This window comes from Rattus norvegicus, chromosome 10 (assembly GCF_036323735.1).
Source record: "Rattus norvegicus strain BN/NHsdMcwi chromosome 10, GRCr8, whole genome shotgun sequence".
Classification (NCBI taxonomy): Eukaryota; Metazoa; Chordata; class Mammalia; order Rodentia; family Muridae; genus Rattus; species Rattus norvegicus.
This window is the reverse complement of record NC_086028.1, coordinates 39,038,131-39,058,192: the sequence shown is the minus strand read 5'-3', so window position 1 is coordinate 39,058,192 and position 20,062 is coordinate 39,038,131. Positions and strand designations below refer to the sequence as shown.

General features: G+C 40.1%; 1 protein-coding gene across 2 annotated transcripts in view; it reads right to left on the bottom strand.

The window, feature by feature from the left end:
• Positions 1-780: 780 nt before the first annotated feature.
• The window catches only part of Meikin (meiotic kinetochore factor), a 48,532-nt gene continuing 29,250 nt past the window's right edge, over positions 781-20,062 (bottom strand). Inside the window, exons 10-14 of one of the 2 annotated variants that reach the window (XM_006246370.5) lie at positions 18,826-18,981; positions 15,686-15,766; positions 13,741-13,860; positions 10,092-10,212; positions 781-1,063 (exon numbers count right to left, since the gene is read on the bottom strand). In XM_006246370.5, the coding sequence (XP_006246432.1) occupies positions 1,032-1,063; positions 10,092-10,212; positions 13,741-13,860; positions 15,686-15,766; positions 18,826-18,981 (510 nt within the window). In that variant the 3' untranslated portion in view covers positions 781-1,031. The remainder of the gene's footprint in view (positions 1,064-10,091; positions 10,213-13,740; positions 13,861-15,685; positions 15,767-18,825; positions 18,982-20,062) is intronic. The other variant, XM_039087200.2, reaches the window with a different exon arrangement.

The window sequence follows — 20,062 nt, the reverse complement described above, 5'->3', positions numbered from 1 at the left end:
ATCTTAAAAATAAACCATTCTAAGAGTTGCTGCCTTAGTTGAGCTGATCTGGAAAACACATCTGCATTCACTGTATCCTCCATTATAGACATTCTCTTCTGTATTTTTATATAGTTTACCTCCAGATGAAGTCAGAGAAAAAAAGTAGCTTTTATAGTGGCTTAGATCTTTTCAGAACATTTAAAAGAATCTTTTCATATAACTTCTATTTGAAAAGGAAGACTGTATGGGTCACTTAACCTCAGATAAATACAGAGTTTTATGTTTTTCCTTGCTCCTGAAGCAGCTTTGAAACATTGGTTCTTTCTTTTATGTGCAGCCTTAGTCCCAACATCAGGGTTAAAGTCTCAGCAAGTTATACAACTGTACTCTGTTCACTGACAACGGCTTCTGTCTTCTTAGGACAGGCTTTGTGCAGATGCCACAAGTTATACCATAAGACCCCTGGAACATGCACAATCGTAGCCCTACAGAGAGGGCTGAAGCTAGCTCGGAGATGAGGTAACATCTTAAATACTTGGTGTACGATTGAGTGTACACATCAGATACTCCTGCTTCAGCAATTTTCGAGTGTAGAATTTCTTTTAGTCAGACCTGGAATTAGGTCTCTCACTCATGTGGTTTCAATTAAGTTCTGTTAAAAATAGCTTGTAATATAATCATTTTCATTTTTAGCACTTCAACGACTTTACTACTTTTGATCCATACAAAGGACAGATCTGGGGACAAAGAAAGAAAGAAAGAATTCTGATAAGAGCTCATAATGAGCAGAAATATCTATTTTGGTGCATGGTCTTTTAATAACATCTAACTGGTTCATATTTTAAAGTACAAATTTAAGAAGAATATGGGGGGATGCTTTCTTTCTTAACTGACTAAAGGAAATGACAAGACCATTAGGAGAATTTCCACTCGGTTTATCACAAACAATAAGAGAATTTTTAATTTTATATAATTTCAGGCAGACATTCTGCTTGTATGGACTTCATATTCACATTCACATCTTCAAAGCAGTGAACATCCAGCTGCTGTTAAGTTCTGCCATTTGTCTTCATTATAATATCTAGAGAAAAATATACATATTATTCTGTAGAGAAGGAAGTGCCCAATAATTACTAATAACCAATTCTCAATGGTAAGAGTTCTCCCTGCCTGCACCACAGCCACCGGCTTCCTAAAACCGATGGGGAGTTCTTTCTAGAGACATCAAGAGTCCTGCTTGGTAACATTCTAGAAGAAAGCCTGATAAAGGCTGATAATAGAGCCTTGGCGGGGTTTTAGAGCTCCTCCTTGTCGCCTAGAGGAACTCTGTCCCTGTTCTTTCTGTCCTTGTTCCCCTTAGTCACCGCCCAGGCAGCACCTCACAGTCTCATCTACCACTCCTTTTCATTCCCCCAGTCCTTGCTGCAGTAACATCCGCTTCCTTCCCAAATACAACATTGTTGCAGCTTTCCCCTCAGAGCTTACACCAGGAGAGCAATGGAGACTAAGCCTAAGGGCGTTCCCACTGCCACATTTTCATTTCCCTTCTTGCACCTCAGAAAACCCTGCTATCATCGTCATGCTTCATGCCCATTGGAATCATTGAGTAAGATTCACATGATCTTACCAAATATCACATGACCAGGAAAGTGATTATAAACCAGAGAGCCATTATCTTTGCTACTCAAAGTAGGGCCCCATCCAGAGACCACAGTAACAGCAGCAGCATCTAACTGTAATCTTACTATTAGAATTGAGGGTCCTTTGGTACCATTCTAAAGGGACTGGGAAAGCCACCTTCATTGTGTTCTAACCTCTATGTGTTAGATGTTGTCACTCAGCACCCCTCACCAGCCTCTGGGTAATTCCCAGCCTCACCTTTGTGTTTCCTTCATATGCTCAGACTCAGAGCTTTGACCTTATTGTCCCAGTTATAAACCACCCCGCCTCGCTTTGGGAACTTGAAATTACTAGAGGGCTGGGCATCATCTCCCAGTCATCTTTTCTTACCACCACGTACAAACAACTGGTTAGTTACTGAGTGCTATCAACTCTCTTTAGACTGGTTCTTAGAATTCCTGAGTCAGACTTCGGAGGCACTAACTTGGGAATTAGTATTCATAAATACTCAGGTGGTCTGCGTAACACACTTGGAGGTAGACTAGCACAGGTCTCTGTCTTCCCAACTCTGTTCATATGGACTTTGACAAAACTCACCCAGCCTTTCTACTTTCTCCTCACTTCTTCCAAATATAAACCTTCTTGACAAAATGATCAACTAAAAAGTAACTTTGATCAAAATAAGAGAGAGAGCATGCCCTCGGAGATGCTCCACAATCTACCTCCCAATCCAAGCCAACTCTTAAGTTTTTCAAAAGTCACCTCTGAAAGGGCGGCAGCCATAACTCACTTCAATTCTCTGGAAGGACATTAGATGCTTATGCTTACATTTATACTGAAACTCCTCTGTAGAAGGCCCATACTAAATTCTCCATGGGCCATAGATTAACTACCAAAGGAGACCCACCCTTCCTTGTGTACTCTAATAGGATCCCATAAATATTTCTATTAAGGCACATAGGCCTTTATCAGAGTTGTTTTAGCTATCTAATATCTTCCGTCAGATTATTAACTGACCAAAGGGGGTGACTGTATCAACTGCACAAAGTAACCACCGGGAACAAGACACCATGACTCCGAGAGTACCCCCGTGAGTCGGCCAGCTGCACAACTCCATCATTTTATGAGTGTCAACCAAACAACAGGCTTGAGAATTCTTTTTGATGTCAAAACATGTTTATTTCTTCTCCTCTAAAGCACTGACTGGCCATATTTTGCCTCTGTAACTCTACTAGGTAAATATGTCTGTGACATATTTGATATATCACTGACTTGATATACCTACTTGATAAATTATTCTTCCTACGAGATAACATAATCAAATATTATCTGATACAGCAACTACATACATATTTTACACTTTTTGCAATTTAAGGAAAACCAAGTTAAAGTTTTCAAAAGAGAAATGTCAGTTACACTTGAGGACCTAATCAAACATCTAAAAGCAAATTCTTACTGCACACTAGATGGTTTCTTTCTGTGGTGCTGGGAATTGAGCCGAGGGTCTCCATATACCAGCGAAGTGTTCCACACTGAGATACAGTCTCAGGCTTAATAATTAAGTGGTAATTATCTATTCCAGATACTTTAAATAGTTTACCTGTAAGCTTTACAATTCTTTTAGGTAACAACTACTATTTAACCAATTTTACAGATAGCATACTAAAATCTATAGACTTTTAAGGAATTTGTTCACGTGTTAGAATTATCCAAAGACTTCTGTTACATAATTATTTCCACCTCATTTGTTGTGTGTCTGTGTCCATTTCTACCCACTATCATTATCCAAAATCACAAGCTTCTTATCAAGAGAGAAAGAGAAGGGGTATATATCTGTGATTATATGGTTGGTTATATGATTAAAGGATAAAAGTATCCTCTTAGCTGGGCATGGTGGCACATGCTTTTAATCCCAGTGCTTGGGAGGCAGAGGCAGGAAGATCTCTGTGAGTTCAAGGTCAGCCTGGTCTACAGACTGAGTTCCAGGCCAGCCAGGGCTGGGTTACACAGAGAAACATTGTCTCAAAAAACAAGACAAAACAAAACAAGCAAACAGGTTTGTTTAGTGCAGATAGTTCTGATTTGTCCAGTAATTATCTGAGTAAACAAGGACAAAACCACTTATCAATCTGGTGAAAACGTTCGTCATCTGTAGAGGGAGGAAAATAGAAAAGAACGATGTTTTCACATTTTAGTGTTAATCACCTGGAAAGTTTAAAGTCAGTCAGATTCCCCTGCCTTATCTCTGGCACCTATAACTTACCAGGTTTTCAGATGTCCTGGTGGTCAGAAGACCACCATGGAGAAGTGTTGATCTAGACATTTTCTAAGGCCTCATCTACCTAGTAGACACCATTTTTCAGAGTCTATGTCTTCCCTGTCACATCATTTTTGCGGTTGGTGTTTCCTTGAATCAAGTTTCTTTCTTTAATCAACATAGTGCTAATGAACATAGTCCCTTTTCAGTCATACATACAGGGTCCTAGATCATCAAAATGAACTTTACCCTCAGACCCTGATTAGGTTACTGCCAAACTCAAGAAAACTTTAAAGGCCAATGCTAAGAATAGGCTGTTGAATATTTTAAATAACATGATCACAAGTTAGCTTGGTGCTTTGCTATTTTTACTAAGTGAAAGGCAGACACAAGTAGCAAGATGTCGAAAGGCAATCACTTAGGTGAGGAGACTGCCCTTAGAGATAAGCCAGGAGATGGTGGCGGCAGCTCAGCATCCACGAGGGACCGTCTCTAAATTAAACTGCCCATTGTGAACAACGAAATCTCCCATGCACAGTTTAATTTGGATCTGTTACTTAAGCCCCAAATTTTGACAGTAGCTGATGTCATAAACTAGAATGACAGACCTAAAAAGGATCAATAGTTTTCCTATCTTTATTAGTGAAGTTTTTATTGGTACAATATAAACAACAAACCACATATGTTCAGTTTAAGAATTTTTCATAAATGTAACACGCTAACATAACCAGCACTATAAAATTATCTGTAGCAACTTCTTTAGTTAAAACCATCATTCAGAGCCTGCCCCACACGTGGCCCATAAATATACAGCCACCAAACTAGATAAGATGGATGAAGCAAAGAAGTGCAGACTGACAGGAACAGGATATAGATCTCTCCTGAGAGACACAGCCAGAATACAGCAAATACATAGGCGAATGCCAGCAGCAAACCACTGAACTGAAAACGGGACCCCCGTTGAAGGAATCAGAGAAAGGACTGGAAGAGCTGAAGGGGCTCGAGACCCCATCTGAACAACAATGCCAACCAACCAGAGCTTCCAGGGACTAAGCCACTACCCAAAGACTATACATGGACTGACCCTGGGCTCCAACCGCATAGGTAGCAATGAATAGCCTAGTAAGGGCACCAGTGGAAGGGGAAGCCCTTGGTCCTGCTAAGACTGAACCCCCAGTGAACGGGATTGTTGGGGGGAGGGCGGTAATGGGAGGAGGATGGGGAGGGGAACACCCACATAGAAGGGGAGGGAGAGGGGTTAGGGGGATGTTTGCCTGGAAACCGGGAAAGGTAATAACAATTGAAATGTAAATAAGAAATACCCAATTTAATAAAGGTGGAGAAAAAAAAAACATCATTCTAATGAAGGTGTCCATTCCCAGTTCCTTCAGAGTTCAGTTTACCTAGTTTTTGCCACATACATGTAAGTAAATAATAGCGAACATGCTCCTTAAGAATGTCTAATGTCTGATGTGAAGTTTATTAACATGGTCCAGCATAACAGTTTTATTAACTATATTAACTATATGTTGTCTGATTATTACTGTGTGGCATTTGAATCAATATGCTACAGTTGATTTACCTATTTTTAATTGATGTTCATCTGGCTAGATTGTGGTTTGAAATTATTATGACCAATAAATATTCTAGTATAACTTTTTTTAGACAAGTCATGTTGCCCTAGCTGGCCAGAAATTTGCTACATAGAAGAAAGATCTATATTGCCTCAAACTCACAGAGATCCACCCACCTGTCTCTAACTCCGAGTGCTGGAGTTAAGTATGTGTACCCCTACACCTAGCTCTGGTTTATATGTTTGGGAGTGCAAATTTTTTTGGGGGTTCTTTTTTTTTTTTTTCGGAGCTGGGGACCGAACCCAGGGCCTTGCGCTTCCTAGGTAAGCACTCTACCACTGAGCTAAATCCCCAGCCCCTGGGAGTGCAAATTTAAATCAAGCTTTATTAAATACTGACCAAGAGATGGACTTTGGTCAGGAATTTCCCAGCTAGAATGACTTCTAGTCTATATCTTTTGATGAACATACACAGACATCATTGCTGAGCATATTCCTAGAAGTGGAACTATTGGCTTGCTAGGAATTTTCTATCTCAGGGGTCCTAGGGGTCCTGTACTGTGAGATAACCCCTGCAGCATGGCACAGTTGTTATAACCAGAAAAGGCATATTCCTACTCCTTCATGGGCCATTATGGATTTTGTTGTCAATGTGTATCTTATTGTGTGCTATTCTAGCCCATTTACCAAATGACCTAAAAAATTACATAATTTAACAAGAGGTCCAGAACAAGACTCTATAACAGATACAAGCTATGCTGCAAGATGCTCTAGCACTTGCACTACATGGTCCAGGAGATCAGGGTCCCAGACAAATAGAGATGCCTCCTGGATCTCAGAATGGCCTCTAGGATTAAAAACTTAAGTTCAACTATCATTGGTGGATAATTTCTTAAACACCAAAGAACAGCATTTAGCCTGTGAATGGGCCACAACACTGGGCCACTATGTTACTGAGCACTACTGTATTTTATAAGATTTAGCAAGCCACAGAGTGAAGATCAGGTCTTCATTGCCAAATGAAACTGATACATATAGGATTGCACTCAAGCATGCACAGAAGGCACAAGTAGGTCACATAAAAAGCTGATCCAAGTGCCACAGCCCCTCCTTTAACTTCTTATGTTCTCACATCTAGACAACATTTAAGAGGTCATGGGAAGTGCTCTATAGGTGGCTGGCCAGGAACCAAGGTCAGATCTGGTACATACTGACTAGCCCCTCTGACGTGTCTCAGAAAAAGCCTGCGGCATCTTCTTGCCCAGGGGCAGGACTTCAGTAGTGTACCTGGATGTTGATTTGCTGGAAGGAGGAAAGATCAGATGTCAAATGCATACCAATTCAGTGGTCCTAACCAAGGTTTGGATGGATGGTTGAGACTTAAAAGAAAAAGAAAAATAGAAGAAAAGGACATTTGAGAAGAGGCATTGTATAAAGGTCTCTAAGTGGACAAAAACCATGAATATATTTAGTTGGATGACATACAAATATACACCAAATGGTGACCCCAGCAGAGTAGGATTCTTAATAATCAAATGAATAGGATAATCAATGCTTATGGATACCAATCAGTCTCTTTTTCCCCTAGCAACTTCCGTCGGAACAAGGTTGGAGAGAGAGGAAAGAATCTGATGGATAGCCTCTCTGTCCTTGTATATAAATGAATGAGGAAGCAGGGAGCACAGGCTCACCAACACTGACCTAGCTGGCTCTATGACAGCAGTACTTCTGAAGTGCTCAGTCCGCAACACTGAACAACTTATCACACAAAAGGCAGTGTTTTGTCCTTATGAGGTAAACACTTCGGATATAGACGTGCCTTTTTTCCATACGGCACCTCTGCCAAAGCTGCTGCCTGTGAATTCATGGACTACTTTACAGAGTGAGAGTGGTATTGTGCTGTTATGGTTCAGATATAAAGCATCCCCTGTGGGACTATCACTGAGCTGGTGGTACTGTTCTGGAAAGCTGGAGAACCTATAGGAAATGGAGTTTTCATGTAGGAACTGGGTCATTAGGGGCAAGCTTTGAGGTTTTATAGCTCAGACTGACATCCTGCCCACTTTCTGCTCCCTGACATCAGATATGATGTTACCAGCTGTCTCATGCTCTTCCACCATGCTTTCCCCACCATTATCCACTGTACTTCTTCTTAAACCATGGGCCAAAATAAACTCCTCTCCCTTTAAATTGCTTCTTGTCAGGTATTTGGTCATAATACAGAAAGTAATTCATATAGGAAAGTTGGTACCAAGAGTGAGATCACTGCTCTGATAAATGAAACTATGCAGTTCTTAGGCATTCGGGACTGTTTTGTGGGAGGAATGTAGAGGAATCTGGAGCTGTGGGTTAAAGAAGTCCTAGAATTTTAAGTAGAGATTAATTGGCCATTCTAGTGGGAGTTTGGAGAATTCCAAAGGAGTGTGGAAAGAAATGCAGACAGTGACAATCAAGTTCATAAAGATTCAGAAGGGAACTGGTGCTGTTTGGAACTAGGTTATAGGTCATTTGTGTGTGTGTGTGTGTGTGTGTGTGTGTGTGTGTGTGTGTGTGTGTGTGTGTGTGTTGCCTATGTCCTGAGAACTTGAGTGAAGTTGAAATAAAAAGTAATAGACTCATTTGTTCAGTAGAAGAACTATCAGGACACAGTAGCTTTGAGCATTCATGCTGTGGCAGTTTTAATATGCTTGACCCAGGGAGTGGGACTAGTAAGAGGATTAAGAGGTGTGGCCTTTGGAGTAGGTGTGGCCTAGTAGAGGAAGTATGTCACTGTGTGTGTGGGCTTTGAGACCTTCCTCCTAGCTGCCTGGAAGACAGTGCCTGGTTGCCTTTGAATCAAGGTGCAGAACTCTCAGCTCCTTCTCCAGCACCATGTTCACCTGCCTGCTGCCATGCTTCCTGCTATGATGATAAAGAACTAAACTTCTGAAACTGCAAGCCAGCCCCAGTTAAACATTTGCCTTTATAATAGTTGCCTTGGTCATGGTGTCACTTCCTAGCAATGGAAATCCTAACTAAGATGCATGGTTACTGCTCATCATTTGTGGCTAAGAATTTATACCACTGGCATCCCTTGTTCTCAAACCTTTGAGTTTTGACTTAGCTATGCTACTAGCATCTCTGGTTTTCCAGCAGTTGGATGGCAGGCCATTGAACTCTGAGCTTCCATAATCATTTGATCAATTTCTGTATTAAGTCTCCTTTGATATAAAATATACCCACTCTATATCTGTCTGTCTATGTTTCTATCTATCTATGAATGTATCTATCTATCTGTATGTATTTACATATTTGAGCACAAGAGACACCAGGAAAGGTTCTTCATCTCTCTCCAAGAAGTACAAAACTCTGTGTGTTTGAGGGTATGCATAGAGGAACAGATACTTATTAATTCTTGTTCCAATACTCCGGGCAACCCCCAGGAATATAATTATTAAGTATAGCATGAATAGTATTGACTTAGGAAATCAGACAATTATTTAAAAAGAGAATTCTCCATGACTTTGAAGCATGCTCAAAGTAGACACTGTGGAAGAAATGAGGACAAAAGTCAAGAGTGAACAGTGGACATAGAGGAAAACCATTACATTTTAGTTGTTTCACTGGGTACCCACTCATGAGAGGTTCCTCAGCTCCACTAAGGAATTAGAAAAAATGCTTAGTTTGATGTTAGATACCTTGAATGACTTAATTCTCCACAACCACTTGGTAATGTCTACCATTTAAAACCTCCTACTCTTTAAATGTATAAAAATGGAATAACATAACCAATTCTATCTATTATAATCACAGTGAGGAACTGAGATGCTAAGATTCTTAACACAGTGCCTTACACAGAAGCACTCAACCAATACCAGGTAAATAAGAGGCTCGGCTAGCACCTGACTAATACAGATGTAGACATTCACAGTCAACCACCAGACTGAGCACAGAGTCCCCAATGGAGGAGTTAAGGGAAGGATTGAAGGAGCTGAAGGGGATTGCAAGCCCATAGGAAGAACAACAATATCAATTAATCAGACCAAGAGCTCCCAGGAACTAAACCACTAACCAATGAGTACACATGGAGGGACCCATGCATATATAGCAGAGAATTGACTTATCTGGCATCAGTGGGAGGCGAGGCCCTTGGTCCTATGGAGGCTTGATGGCCCATCATAGAGAGATGCTAGAGAGGTGAGGCGGGAGTGGGTGGGTGGGTGGAGGAGCACCCTCATAGAGGCAAAGGGGGGGATGGGATGGAGGGTTTGTGGAGGAGAGATAAGGAAGGGGAACAACATTTGAAATGTACATAAATAAAATAATCAATAAAAAAAGAAAGAAAAGAGAAAACAAAAACCAACCAAAAAACTTTCTGTGTTTTAAAAGAATACAACCAAAATAAAATTTAAACAGTAGAAAATTTGAAATTATTGAAGAAGCATCCTAGATAAATACATTTAAGTCAATATCATACACAAAATTTTCAAAAGATAAAGTATGCATCTTCAAAAAGTTATTTTACCCAGGTTATGAAGTCTGTCCAGGCTTTTGTAATTTTATCTTTTCTGTTTTATATAAAAACTTGAGAATACAGGTTATAAAAGAGGTTTCCTGTGTACACAAAGCATTTATCATAGAAACACTTTATATAATGAGAACACTATGCTAAGCTCGTACCTAGAGGAACGTCTGTAGGAACAGAGCATCTGTTTTTCACAGTCGCATCTTTCCTTCTCATCTGTCTAGTTCCTGGTGATGCCCTAATAATACAACAGATCTCTGATGTGTTTGGAGAAACCTGAAAAGGAAAGAAAAGTAGTTATCGCTTAATTCCTCCATGTATTACATTTAATGCTAATTAAAGCGCAAATAGTCTCAGTATTCTTGGTTAGGACAACAGAATCACATCAGAAAACAATAAGTAACACCCAGATAAACAAGGATATGCACCATGTCTAAGGAACGGTTTAGTACTGATACTAGTGTTGAAAAAGAGAAAGGGATGATGAGTTATCTTAGTTATTTTCCTATTGTAATAAAACACAATGACCAAAGCAAGTTATAAGAGAAAGACGTTAATTTGGCTTCTGGTTCCAGAGGGTTAGATAGAGGTCATGTGGTGGCCGTGAAGCCACAGCATCAGGAATAGCTGAGGGCACACATCTCAAAGTGTGAGCAGGAGGCAGAGAGAGCAATGTGCTTAGTACCTGGCTTTCGAAACCACACAGCCTGTCCCCAGCTATACATCGCCAACAAAACTGCACCCTCCTAATCCTTCCCAACAGGAGGGGCCGGGATTTAAACACATGAGCCTGTGGGGGCTGGTTCCCTTCAAATCATCACAGAATGGATCAAGCAACAAGAAAACAGTACTTATAGAGAGGCTAAAGTGAATCATAATTTGAAACACTTTGGAGGGGGTAAATGATTTATTGTCTAAATGATGGGAACAAAGGTGTCGCTTTACTTCCTATTCCAGCCACACACATTCTCTTTTCTATGGATGCTATTTTATACCCGCATCTGCTCTCTGACTTCTTTCAACAGTTTCCTTCCATCTCAAGCACAGGACAGAGAATTGTCCTAAGGGCCTATCAGTTCATTTCCTTCTTGGAAGACTTCTGACCATTCAGGGTATAGGTTCTGTGCTGTAAACAGCTGAACGAAGTGAGCCCACATCTCCATTGACATAAATACAGATGAGACTAAAAGCCTCACTATCCTCTTTAAGAAACAGAGTCCCTGAAGGAACGAGCTGTCCGTGTTCCACTCTGCTCAGCATCTGTCTCTAAGGCAAACACAGAAAAGGACTGTATTTGAACATCTAATTAATCAATCAGTCAATTGATGCTGACAGATCAGTCAGTTCACTATTCTTTGCTGGGACCGAAAGCTGCTCTACAGATGAAACCTTTCCTAGGTCACGAAGCCTTCCCAGACCAAGTGCTGCCGTCAGATAAAAGCAGGATGTTTTTATGTTTGTTTGTTTGTTTGTTTGTTTGTTCCTTTCTTTCTTTCTTTCTTTCTTTCTTTCTTTCTTTTTGAGGGAAATAACAGGGAAGTGCTCCCAAAATATATTTGAAAGAATCGGTGGCTATAAAAAACAAGAGAAAATGTTAATCAATAAAAAAAAAAAACCACTCAAAATGTTAAAAATGTATATTAACAAAGAATAAATTAGGGACTAATCAGAGCTGTAACAAAATATTTGAACTAAAAAAGAATTCTGTAAGATAAAAGTAACTGGCTCAATATACACCTAAAGTTTCCCACCCTACTTTTAAAATAAAAAGAAAGCATCACACTCCAACATGTCCTCAAAAGGCTTCCTTTTCTGAAGCAGGGCTTCCCTATATAGGCCAACCTAGTCTTGAGATCCTTTACTTCTTCCCTCCCAGTGCTGGGATTAAGAAAGTTTTTCACTTACAAATTACAGAGTTGGAAAAACAAATTATCTGGAAAGGAATGCAATTTGGGATGATCTCAATGTTTTTCTGTCCAATACCAAATACCGTGAAATAATTGTAATGGAGAATGGCATTTCATGAGCTCAGCAAGTTTTGGTAGTTCTGTGACCAGAGCAGTGGAAAGGAAACCCAGGCTTAGACAATTACAGTTTCATCTCCATGGCAATGGCAGATAGACCAGGACAGGCATGTGACTCAGGCAAAGCTATCGGGAGTCCTTAAGCAATCCGGACATACATATACACAGAAGAATAAGCCCTTTTCCTTCTACTTGGGCTAAACCATAGAAGATGGGGAAAGTCTGTTTCTAATAGAAGTGATGAAGGCCAAGAAAGATAAGCTAAATTAAACTAAATAAAGATAAGAGGCTAAAAACAAGTGTGAGGACCGGAATTTGGATCCCTCTCACCCATGTAAATGTCAGGCAAGTATGGCAGCCTCATGCCATCCAGGTTCCAGGGAGGCAGAAACAGAATCCCCTGAACAAGCTGGCTAGCCAGACTCACCCAAACTGGGAGTTCTGGGTTCAGAGAGAGATTATGCCTCAATATACAAGGTGGGAAACAACTGGAGAAGGTACTTGATGTCAACCTCAGAATTACACACACACATTCACACACTCACTCACACACACACACACACTCACATTCACACACTCACCCACACACTCACCCACACTCACACACACTCACTCACATACACACTCAAACATATACACACTCACTCTCACACACACACTCTCACACTCACACACACTCTCACACTCACACACTCACCCACACACTCACCCACACTCACACACACTCACTCACATACACACTCAAACATATACACACTCACTCTCACACACACACTCTCACACTCACACACACTCTCACACTCACACACTCTCACACTCACATTCATACACTCACACACATTCACTCACACTCACACACACACACACACACACTCTCACACTCGAGAACATGCCATGAGAATACAGATGCCCACATCACAGATACATATCCAAATAAAAATCTGAATAATAAATAAGTAAAGCAATCATAGAAACATCTAGAAGTTTCAACAAGAATTTCTAACAAGTGCTATTCGCTTTCTGAATACAGTCATTTGCTACTCATTTGTGAGTCAATAAGTCATACTACGATGCCCCATTGCGGATTGTGTGTGTGTGTGTGTGTGTGTGTGTGTGTGTGTGTGTGTACAAAGAAACTTTTGAAAAACACTAAAATATCCACTGAGCTCTGGAAGTACAATGTTTTTGCCTTGCTTGGGCATGATGGCACATGCCTATAATCCAAACATTGGGGAATTTATAATAGTTTGAGATTAAGACTGTGAAACTTAGTCTAGCCTGAACTACATAGTAAGTTCTAGTTGCAAAAAAATGAAAGAAAACAAAACATTTATAATCTGGAATTATTATACATAACTTTGTATATAATACAATTCTGACATATTTAAATTAGATAGTGGCATTGTAAAACTGAGTGCCTCCATGTAAAAGAGAAGTTAGATGCTCAGAAAACAAGTAAGTCAAAGTAGATTTTTATACCTAACTATGAGATCTGCAACTGTTTAAAGAGGCAGAAGCTTCCTGGCATTCAATTTGGTCATCACTTTTTGTATGACACCAAAGATATAGGTTACAAAAGAAAAATTAGTTTAACCCAGGAAAATTTCAAATGTCGTACTCCAAAAGATTCCATGTGCAGAGTAAAAAGGCAGTTCAGGTAAGTGGAGGAAGAATGTGCAGGTCACATCCTAAGATTCTTCTCAGCACACATAAAGGATGTTAGTCTCAAGGCACAGCATAATAACTATTTTTTCAGCAATTGAAAAATTGAAAATGTTACCTCATTTAAAGAACTTTCTTGCCAACTTGATACAGGAACAATTTCACTTGAGTTAACATAATTGCTGACATTTGGAAATAGTTCTTCAAAAGATACATTTTGCACTGGAGACAAATCAATCTATACAATAATATAATTCCTTTTAAAGTTTCGAAAACAATTAGCTTTAGGTAATTAAATTAACATTGAAAGTACTCTTCTTCTGAGCATTTTGTTGTATATTTGATGCACAAATAATTTCATTTGAATAAACATGATTACATTTAGAAATAATTCTTCAAATCATATTTAACTATGGATAAATCAGTGTTTCAATTATTTTCTCACTAAAACCAAACAGAATACAAAGTCACAAATACTGGCAGGATGTACAGGGACTAGAAACTAGCACACTGCTTAAGGTTGCGAAATGTTGCCAGCCCTATGGAAAAGACTTTCTAGAAAACTTAAAAGTGCCCCTACCATATGATCTAGAAATTCTACTCCTGGGTATATTCTCAGAGGCAATGAAAATAGGGAACTTATACACATGCATGATTTTACCTCCAGTGTTCGTAACAACCAAAGTACACATAACCAAAATGTCCACTGACTGACCGACACATAAATAAAATGTGATCTTATAACAGAGATGTTTTTATCTCTAAACTAATTAATTTAAGTAATTTGGTGTGTGTGTGTGTGTGTGTGTGTGTGTGTGTGTGTGTACGCGCGCGCGCGCGCTGGTGTACACATACCTCTGCACTTATGTAAAAATCAGAGAACATCTTTCAGGAGTTGGTTTTTACCTTTCACAGTGTTAGTTCTGTGGATAAAACTCAGGTTATAGAAGTGCCCTTACTCACTGAGCCATCTCCCATATCTGTTTTTTAAAACTAGTTTATTTTATGTGTATGGGTGCTAGTATGTTCGTACACCATGTGTATGTAGTACCTGTTTAGGCCAGAACAGTTAGTGATCTTAGCTACTGAACCATGTCTTTAGTCCTTAGAAGGAATCTCTGACACATGCTATCATATATGTAAATTTGAAGGTATAGTATTTGTGAATACATTAGTCATAAAAGGAGGAATACTGCTGAGCATGGTGGAACACACCCCTACTCCCAGCTACTAGAGGAGGTAGAGGCAGGAGGGTCATCTGACCCCAGATAAGTCAGACCCTTCCTTAAAATCCAAACAAAGGAGTAAGAAATGCGCAGTTCTAACTATAGGAGGCACTTACTGTAGTTCACGTCATATTCAGAAAGTAGAGCGGTGACAGTCGTGGTCTGGGGATGGTTCTATAGGGAGCTACTATTTAATAGCTATGAAATTTTTAAAAAGATAAAAAGAATTCCAGAGCTAGACAGAGATGATGGCTCTACAGAAATGTTCAATGCATAGCTAAGCATGGTTAAAATTCTAAATTTTATGTTACATATATAGAAACACTGGTCATGGTACTATATGACTTTGATCCCAACCTTTCTAAAACAGAGTTGGACTGATCTCCATACATTCAAGGGCAGCCTGGTTTACACAGAGAGTTATAGGCCAGTCAGGGCTGGAGGGGGAGAAAAATTTGTGACTTGGCCAAGTTTGGGACTAGAGCGATGGCTCGGCCATTAAGAATGTGTACTGCTCCTGCAAAGGACCTGAGTTTAGTTCCCAGCAACCTTGTCACGAAGTTTACAACCATCTGTGACTCCATCTGTAGGGGATCTGATACCCTCTTATGGCTTCTGTGAACACGCATACTTGGGTGCACCCAGACACATACATGTAATTAAAAATAAAATCTTTAAACGAAACTGCCAAACAAACCACATATAGAGTATTTCCAATGAAAGTGTTTCTGCAGCAGAAAAGCACAGGAATTACTCTTTACAGGCAAACCCCACGGTAGAACATACACAGATGAATGGGAAGAAAACAGGCCTATAAGAGCCAAGGGTTGTACTCACCACAAACTCAGCTATGTCTGAGGATGGCGTACTTGTTAGCAGGACTTTGCTTTGATTATCAGGAAGAATACAACTTTTTTTCTATAAACATATACATAATAGGATATTATCAGAAAGAAAATATTTTTAAAATAGTGATTCAAAGGTAGTACACTCGACCTTATGTAACATAACCCTTATTCTGTGAATTAATTTAAACCACCTGATGGGAAACTGAAGAATTTTCTGAACTGAACTAGGTCAGACAACCCTGAATAGAGTCGTATATGATGACTGAACTATCAAACAAAGAGTACACGTGGGCTGTGTCTCAGTTCCCTGCACATATCATGGCAGATGTGCAGCGTGGTCTTCAACGCAGGTCCCCCGCCGACTAGAGCAAGGGCTGTCCCTGACTCTGTTGCCTGCCCATGAATCCCGTTCTCCTAACTGGGTCACCTTACCTGGCCTCTGTGAGAGGATGTGCCTAGAACTGCAGTGAGTTCATGTGCCAGAGTGGGTTGGTACCCCTGGGAGGGCTCCCCCTTCTCAGAGGAGAAGGTGAGGAGGGTCTGGGGAAGGGCTGTGTGAGGAGAGTACTGGGAGGAGGGGAGGAAGCAATCGGGATATAAAGTAAATAAATAAATTAATGGAAAAAAGAATTGTATCTGATGTAACAACTCTATAAGAATGTTAGGTTAAAGTTACTATCAATTTAAGAAGAGAAGCCAGAGTAATAATTAAGGAACTATGCTTTGATTATCTTTTTTTTTTAACTATCTTAAAGTTATTTGCAGCATTTGTTTAGTTCCTGGAATACTACTGTACTTTTTAAAATATAATGTCAGTCTTTTAATTTAAATACTGTAAATTGTCTCACTGCTGTCACAAAATGTCAGGCAAGAAGTAAGAGAGGAAGGGTTCATTGTGGCTCACTGTTCAAGGGTACCATCCTCCATGGTGGAGAAGGCATGTTGGCAGGAGCTGGCCACATTGCATCCATGGGCAGGGAGCAAAGAGAGATGAGGGAGTGTTTGTGCTTAGCCTTTTAGCTTTTCTCTATGTGGCCCAGGACCCAGCACATGGAATGTTGTCACTCATATTCAGGGTGGGCCTTTCCACCTCAATTAACCAAATCTATACCAATCACTCACAGACATGACCATGTCTTCTAGATGATTCTAGGTCCTATGTAGTTGATAATCAATTTGATGGTCATACATGCCCAAGGAAGTTAAATCTGTTGGTGAAGATGCTGCTAGGACCAGCACATCTTGAACTTTTAATATTGTTCCTAATCTATTACAGTTCATTTGTCTTTTTCATGGCAAAATAGTTTGCTATTTGTTATGTAAATGTATGTAGTTTTTAAGTTAAATGGTTATTAAGAAATTCTTATGGGGCTAGAGAAATGGCTCAGTGGGTAAAAGTACTGGCTGCTCTTCCAGAGGTCCTGAGTTCAATTCCCAGCAACCACATGGTGGCTCACAACCATCTGTAATGGAATCCGATGCCCTCTTCTGATGGGCGTCTGAAGACAATGGCACTGTACAATGTGCTTACGTAAAGCAAATACATAAATCTTTTTTAAAAAAAGAAATACTTATGTAAATACTGTTGAAAAATCTTTTAAAATCAGAATTCTCCTAAGCAGCTTAAAAATTAAATCCCATGACATGCACAAGCCAACACAAGGCACATACAGAAAAATAAATAAAAATATAATGAAAAATCTGAAGCATTACTAAACAGTTATAATAACCCATGTTCAGTTTGATATGTATTAAATGGTAAGTTTATAAATGTATTCAATATTATTGTTATTCAAGTATTTTATCCTGATGTTTTCACGGAAAGACTCCATAGACAAAGTGGGAGTGGAGAGCAGGAGAGAAATGAGAGGGGAAATGGAGAGGTAAAGATACAGGAGGAGAGGGAAGCTCAAAGAGACCAAGACTGACAGGAGGGAGAAGAGAAAGGAAAGACAACAATAGAAAGATAGAGAGACAGAGCCACAGGAGGACAGGGACAGTGTGGAGCAGGGAGACTGGTAATAAGGCAGAGACAGGAATCAGAGACAGCTCGACACTGAAAGAGACAAAACTCAGGCAACGAAGAAGAAAGAAACAGGTAGAAAAGCAAAGCAGAAGTGCCCTATAGGCAGAGCGACAGGTGGATAGCTTTGTTTCAGGCAACCAGCTGCCCTTCCAAAGCTTGGATTCCGTAAGCGCACCATGCCTTTCCGGTCAGTCTCTCCCTTAAATAGGTGACTGTTATGTGACGTTAAGTCTGGATCTGGAACCCAAACTCTGAGATAAAACTGAAAATCACAGTTAAGTCTGTGTTAGTTTTGTTCCAGTTTTACTTTCCTCTCACCCTGGTTTTCTTCTGAAATGATCTATTTAAATTAATCTAGAATGGATTATTAAGAAAAGTTATAAAAAACTTAGGGGTACATTTGCTTGGTTCTGAATATATTTGCTCTAGCTTATTAGCTATATACTTTTAATTTCTTCATGTGAACAATGAGGACTAGTTGACCTTTAGGATTGGTGAGCAAGGATTACAAGGAGTGTATGCAGAGAGAACCAGCAGTCCTGGAGAGGAGGCCCTCAGTGGACTAGCCCTAGCACCATTCTGGCAGCCTGGGGGAGGAGGTCACTATTCAGATTTCCTAGAACAAAGAACTGCGAGCACAGAGCGCACGGCAGGGGGCAGGGGTGTGTTTAGGGATCGCTGAGCCTCAGTGTCTTTAGATCTGTGTCAGCTGTCAAGCTGCAGCCATCACCTCAACCTCCGGCTAAGTCCTGAGCACAGCAGCACAGTACAGACTTGGGTGATGCAGACTTTGCTTCAGAACTCCCCATTAGATCCAGGCAGCCACTGGCCAATCCCTCCATCCCTTCTTTTCTCAGGTTTCATCTGCTCCAATCGGTCACTGGAACTCTTAATTGTATCTCAGAACCTGCTTTGCAGGGGTCCCGATGATACAACCATCAGCCCTCAGCTCACTTTACACAGCATTAGTTCGCATGCAGATAATTTAGCTGCACCCTATTTTCTCTGTATTTGTTAAGAAATCTTGTACTTCTAGATCTTCCTAATCAGTGCATGTTATAGCCTTTCTAAGAATTCCGAGTTAATAAAATACCAGAACTTACCAGCGCAGGCTCCAGGCGCTGAGGCAGCAGAGCATCCCTGACTGCACTGCTTTCAGGAGCTGAACTAAGAGGGGAGCACAGGACCTTGCTGTCCGGATGACCAGAGCTCAACTTTGTCTGAACAAGTGGACCTCCATCTTCAGATTCTTTTTCAGGCTGAAACACATTCCCAGAATGAAATATAATTCACAATGCTATAAAGCATTCTCAGGGATCCTATTGCTTCTAGTTGCAAAAAAATAAGATTTAAACTCGAGGACAAATGATTTTCTCAGAAAAGAGAATGTAGGGGTATATATCTCCCGCATCATAAGACAAAACAACCCAAAGCCCGACATATGCTTAAAATAATGTGTTCTATGTATTTAAATGAAAAATCTGGTAAAAGACAAGACAGGTTGAACTCAGTTCTACCACATTTGAGGGGATAACGCTCACATCGTGTTCTACAAGGTTGGAAATGTGGCTTGATCAGCGGCAGAGCACTGGACCAGCAGGGGTTAGGAGGAGCTAGAAATCCAAATAATGTTTTGCGAAAACAAAATAAATTATGAGATCTGTTCACTAACACTTAAACTATGGAAAATATTAAATATATCTATTATTGTCTTTATTATTAAATAATCTGTATTTGAGAAACCACATCCTAAAAAAGGAAATTCTCTTAACATCAGGATATGCTAATTAACCCTAAACTGAATATTATAAATGTTTCTAGTTATGGATTTATCTCGTGGTTTCATAATATATTTATAATACTATAGTGCTTAAATACAAGCATGGCAAACATAAGTCCGGAGGTAAAATTTGAATTTCACATAAAATTAGAGGTGGTCTAATTGTGAAGATTCTAAGTTGGGTGAGGGTGTGAGGATGGCAGAATGTGGGGAAGGAAGTAGGAGCTAAGAAGGTATAATCCCTCTCAACGAGTAAATGTGAGAATAGAGAAAAGAGCGAAGCATGCAGCAGCCTCCCCAACTGACTTCTTTCCTCTGAAGGTTTTTAGCTCGTGAAGACAGACATCTCCTTCAGCCTTGACATTATTCTAAACAGCTCCATCCACCAGGCAATGGACACACACAGCTGACCTCTCTGTCCCTTGACGTCTATGCTGCCTTTTCCCTCACGCCTCTATAGTTATGTCACCATTAAGCTTAGCTCTTGCTCCAATAGAAACTTCAGAATCACCAATTCAGACAGCTGCCTATGCCTTGTTTGAGTGAAATAACATGCTCCC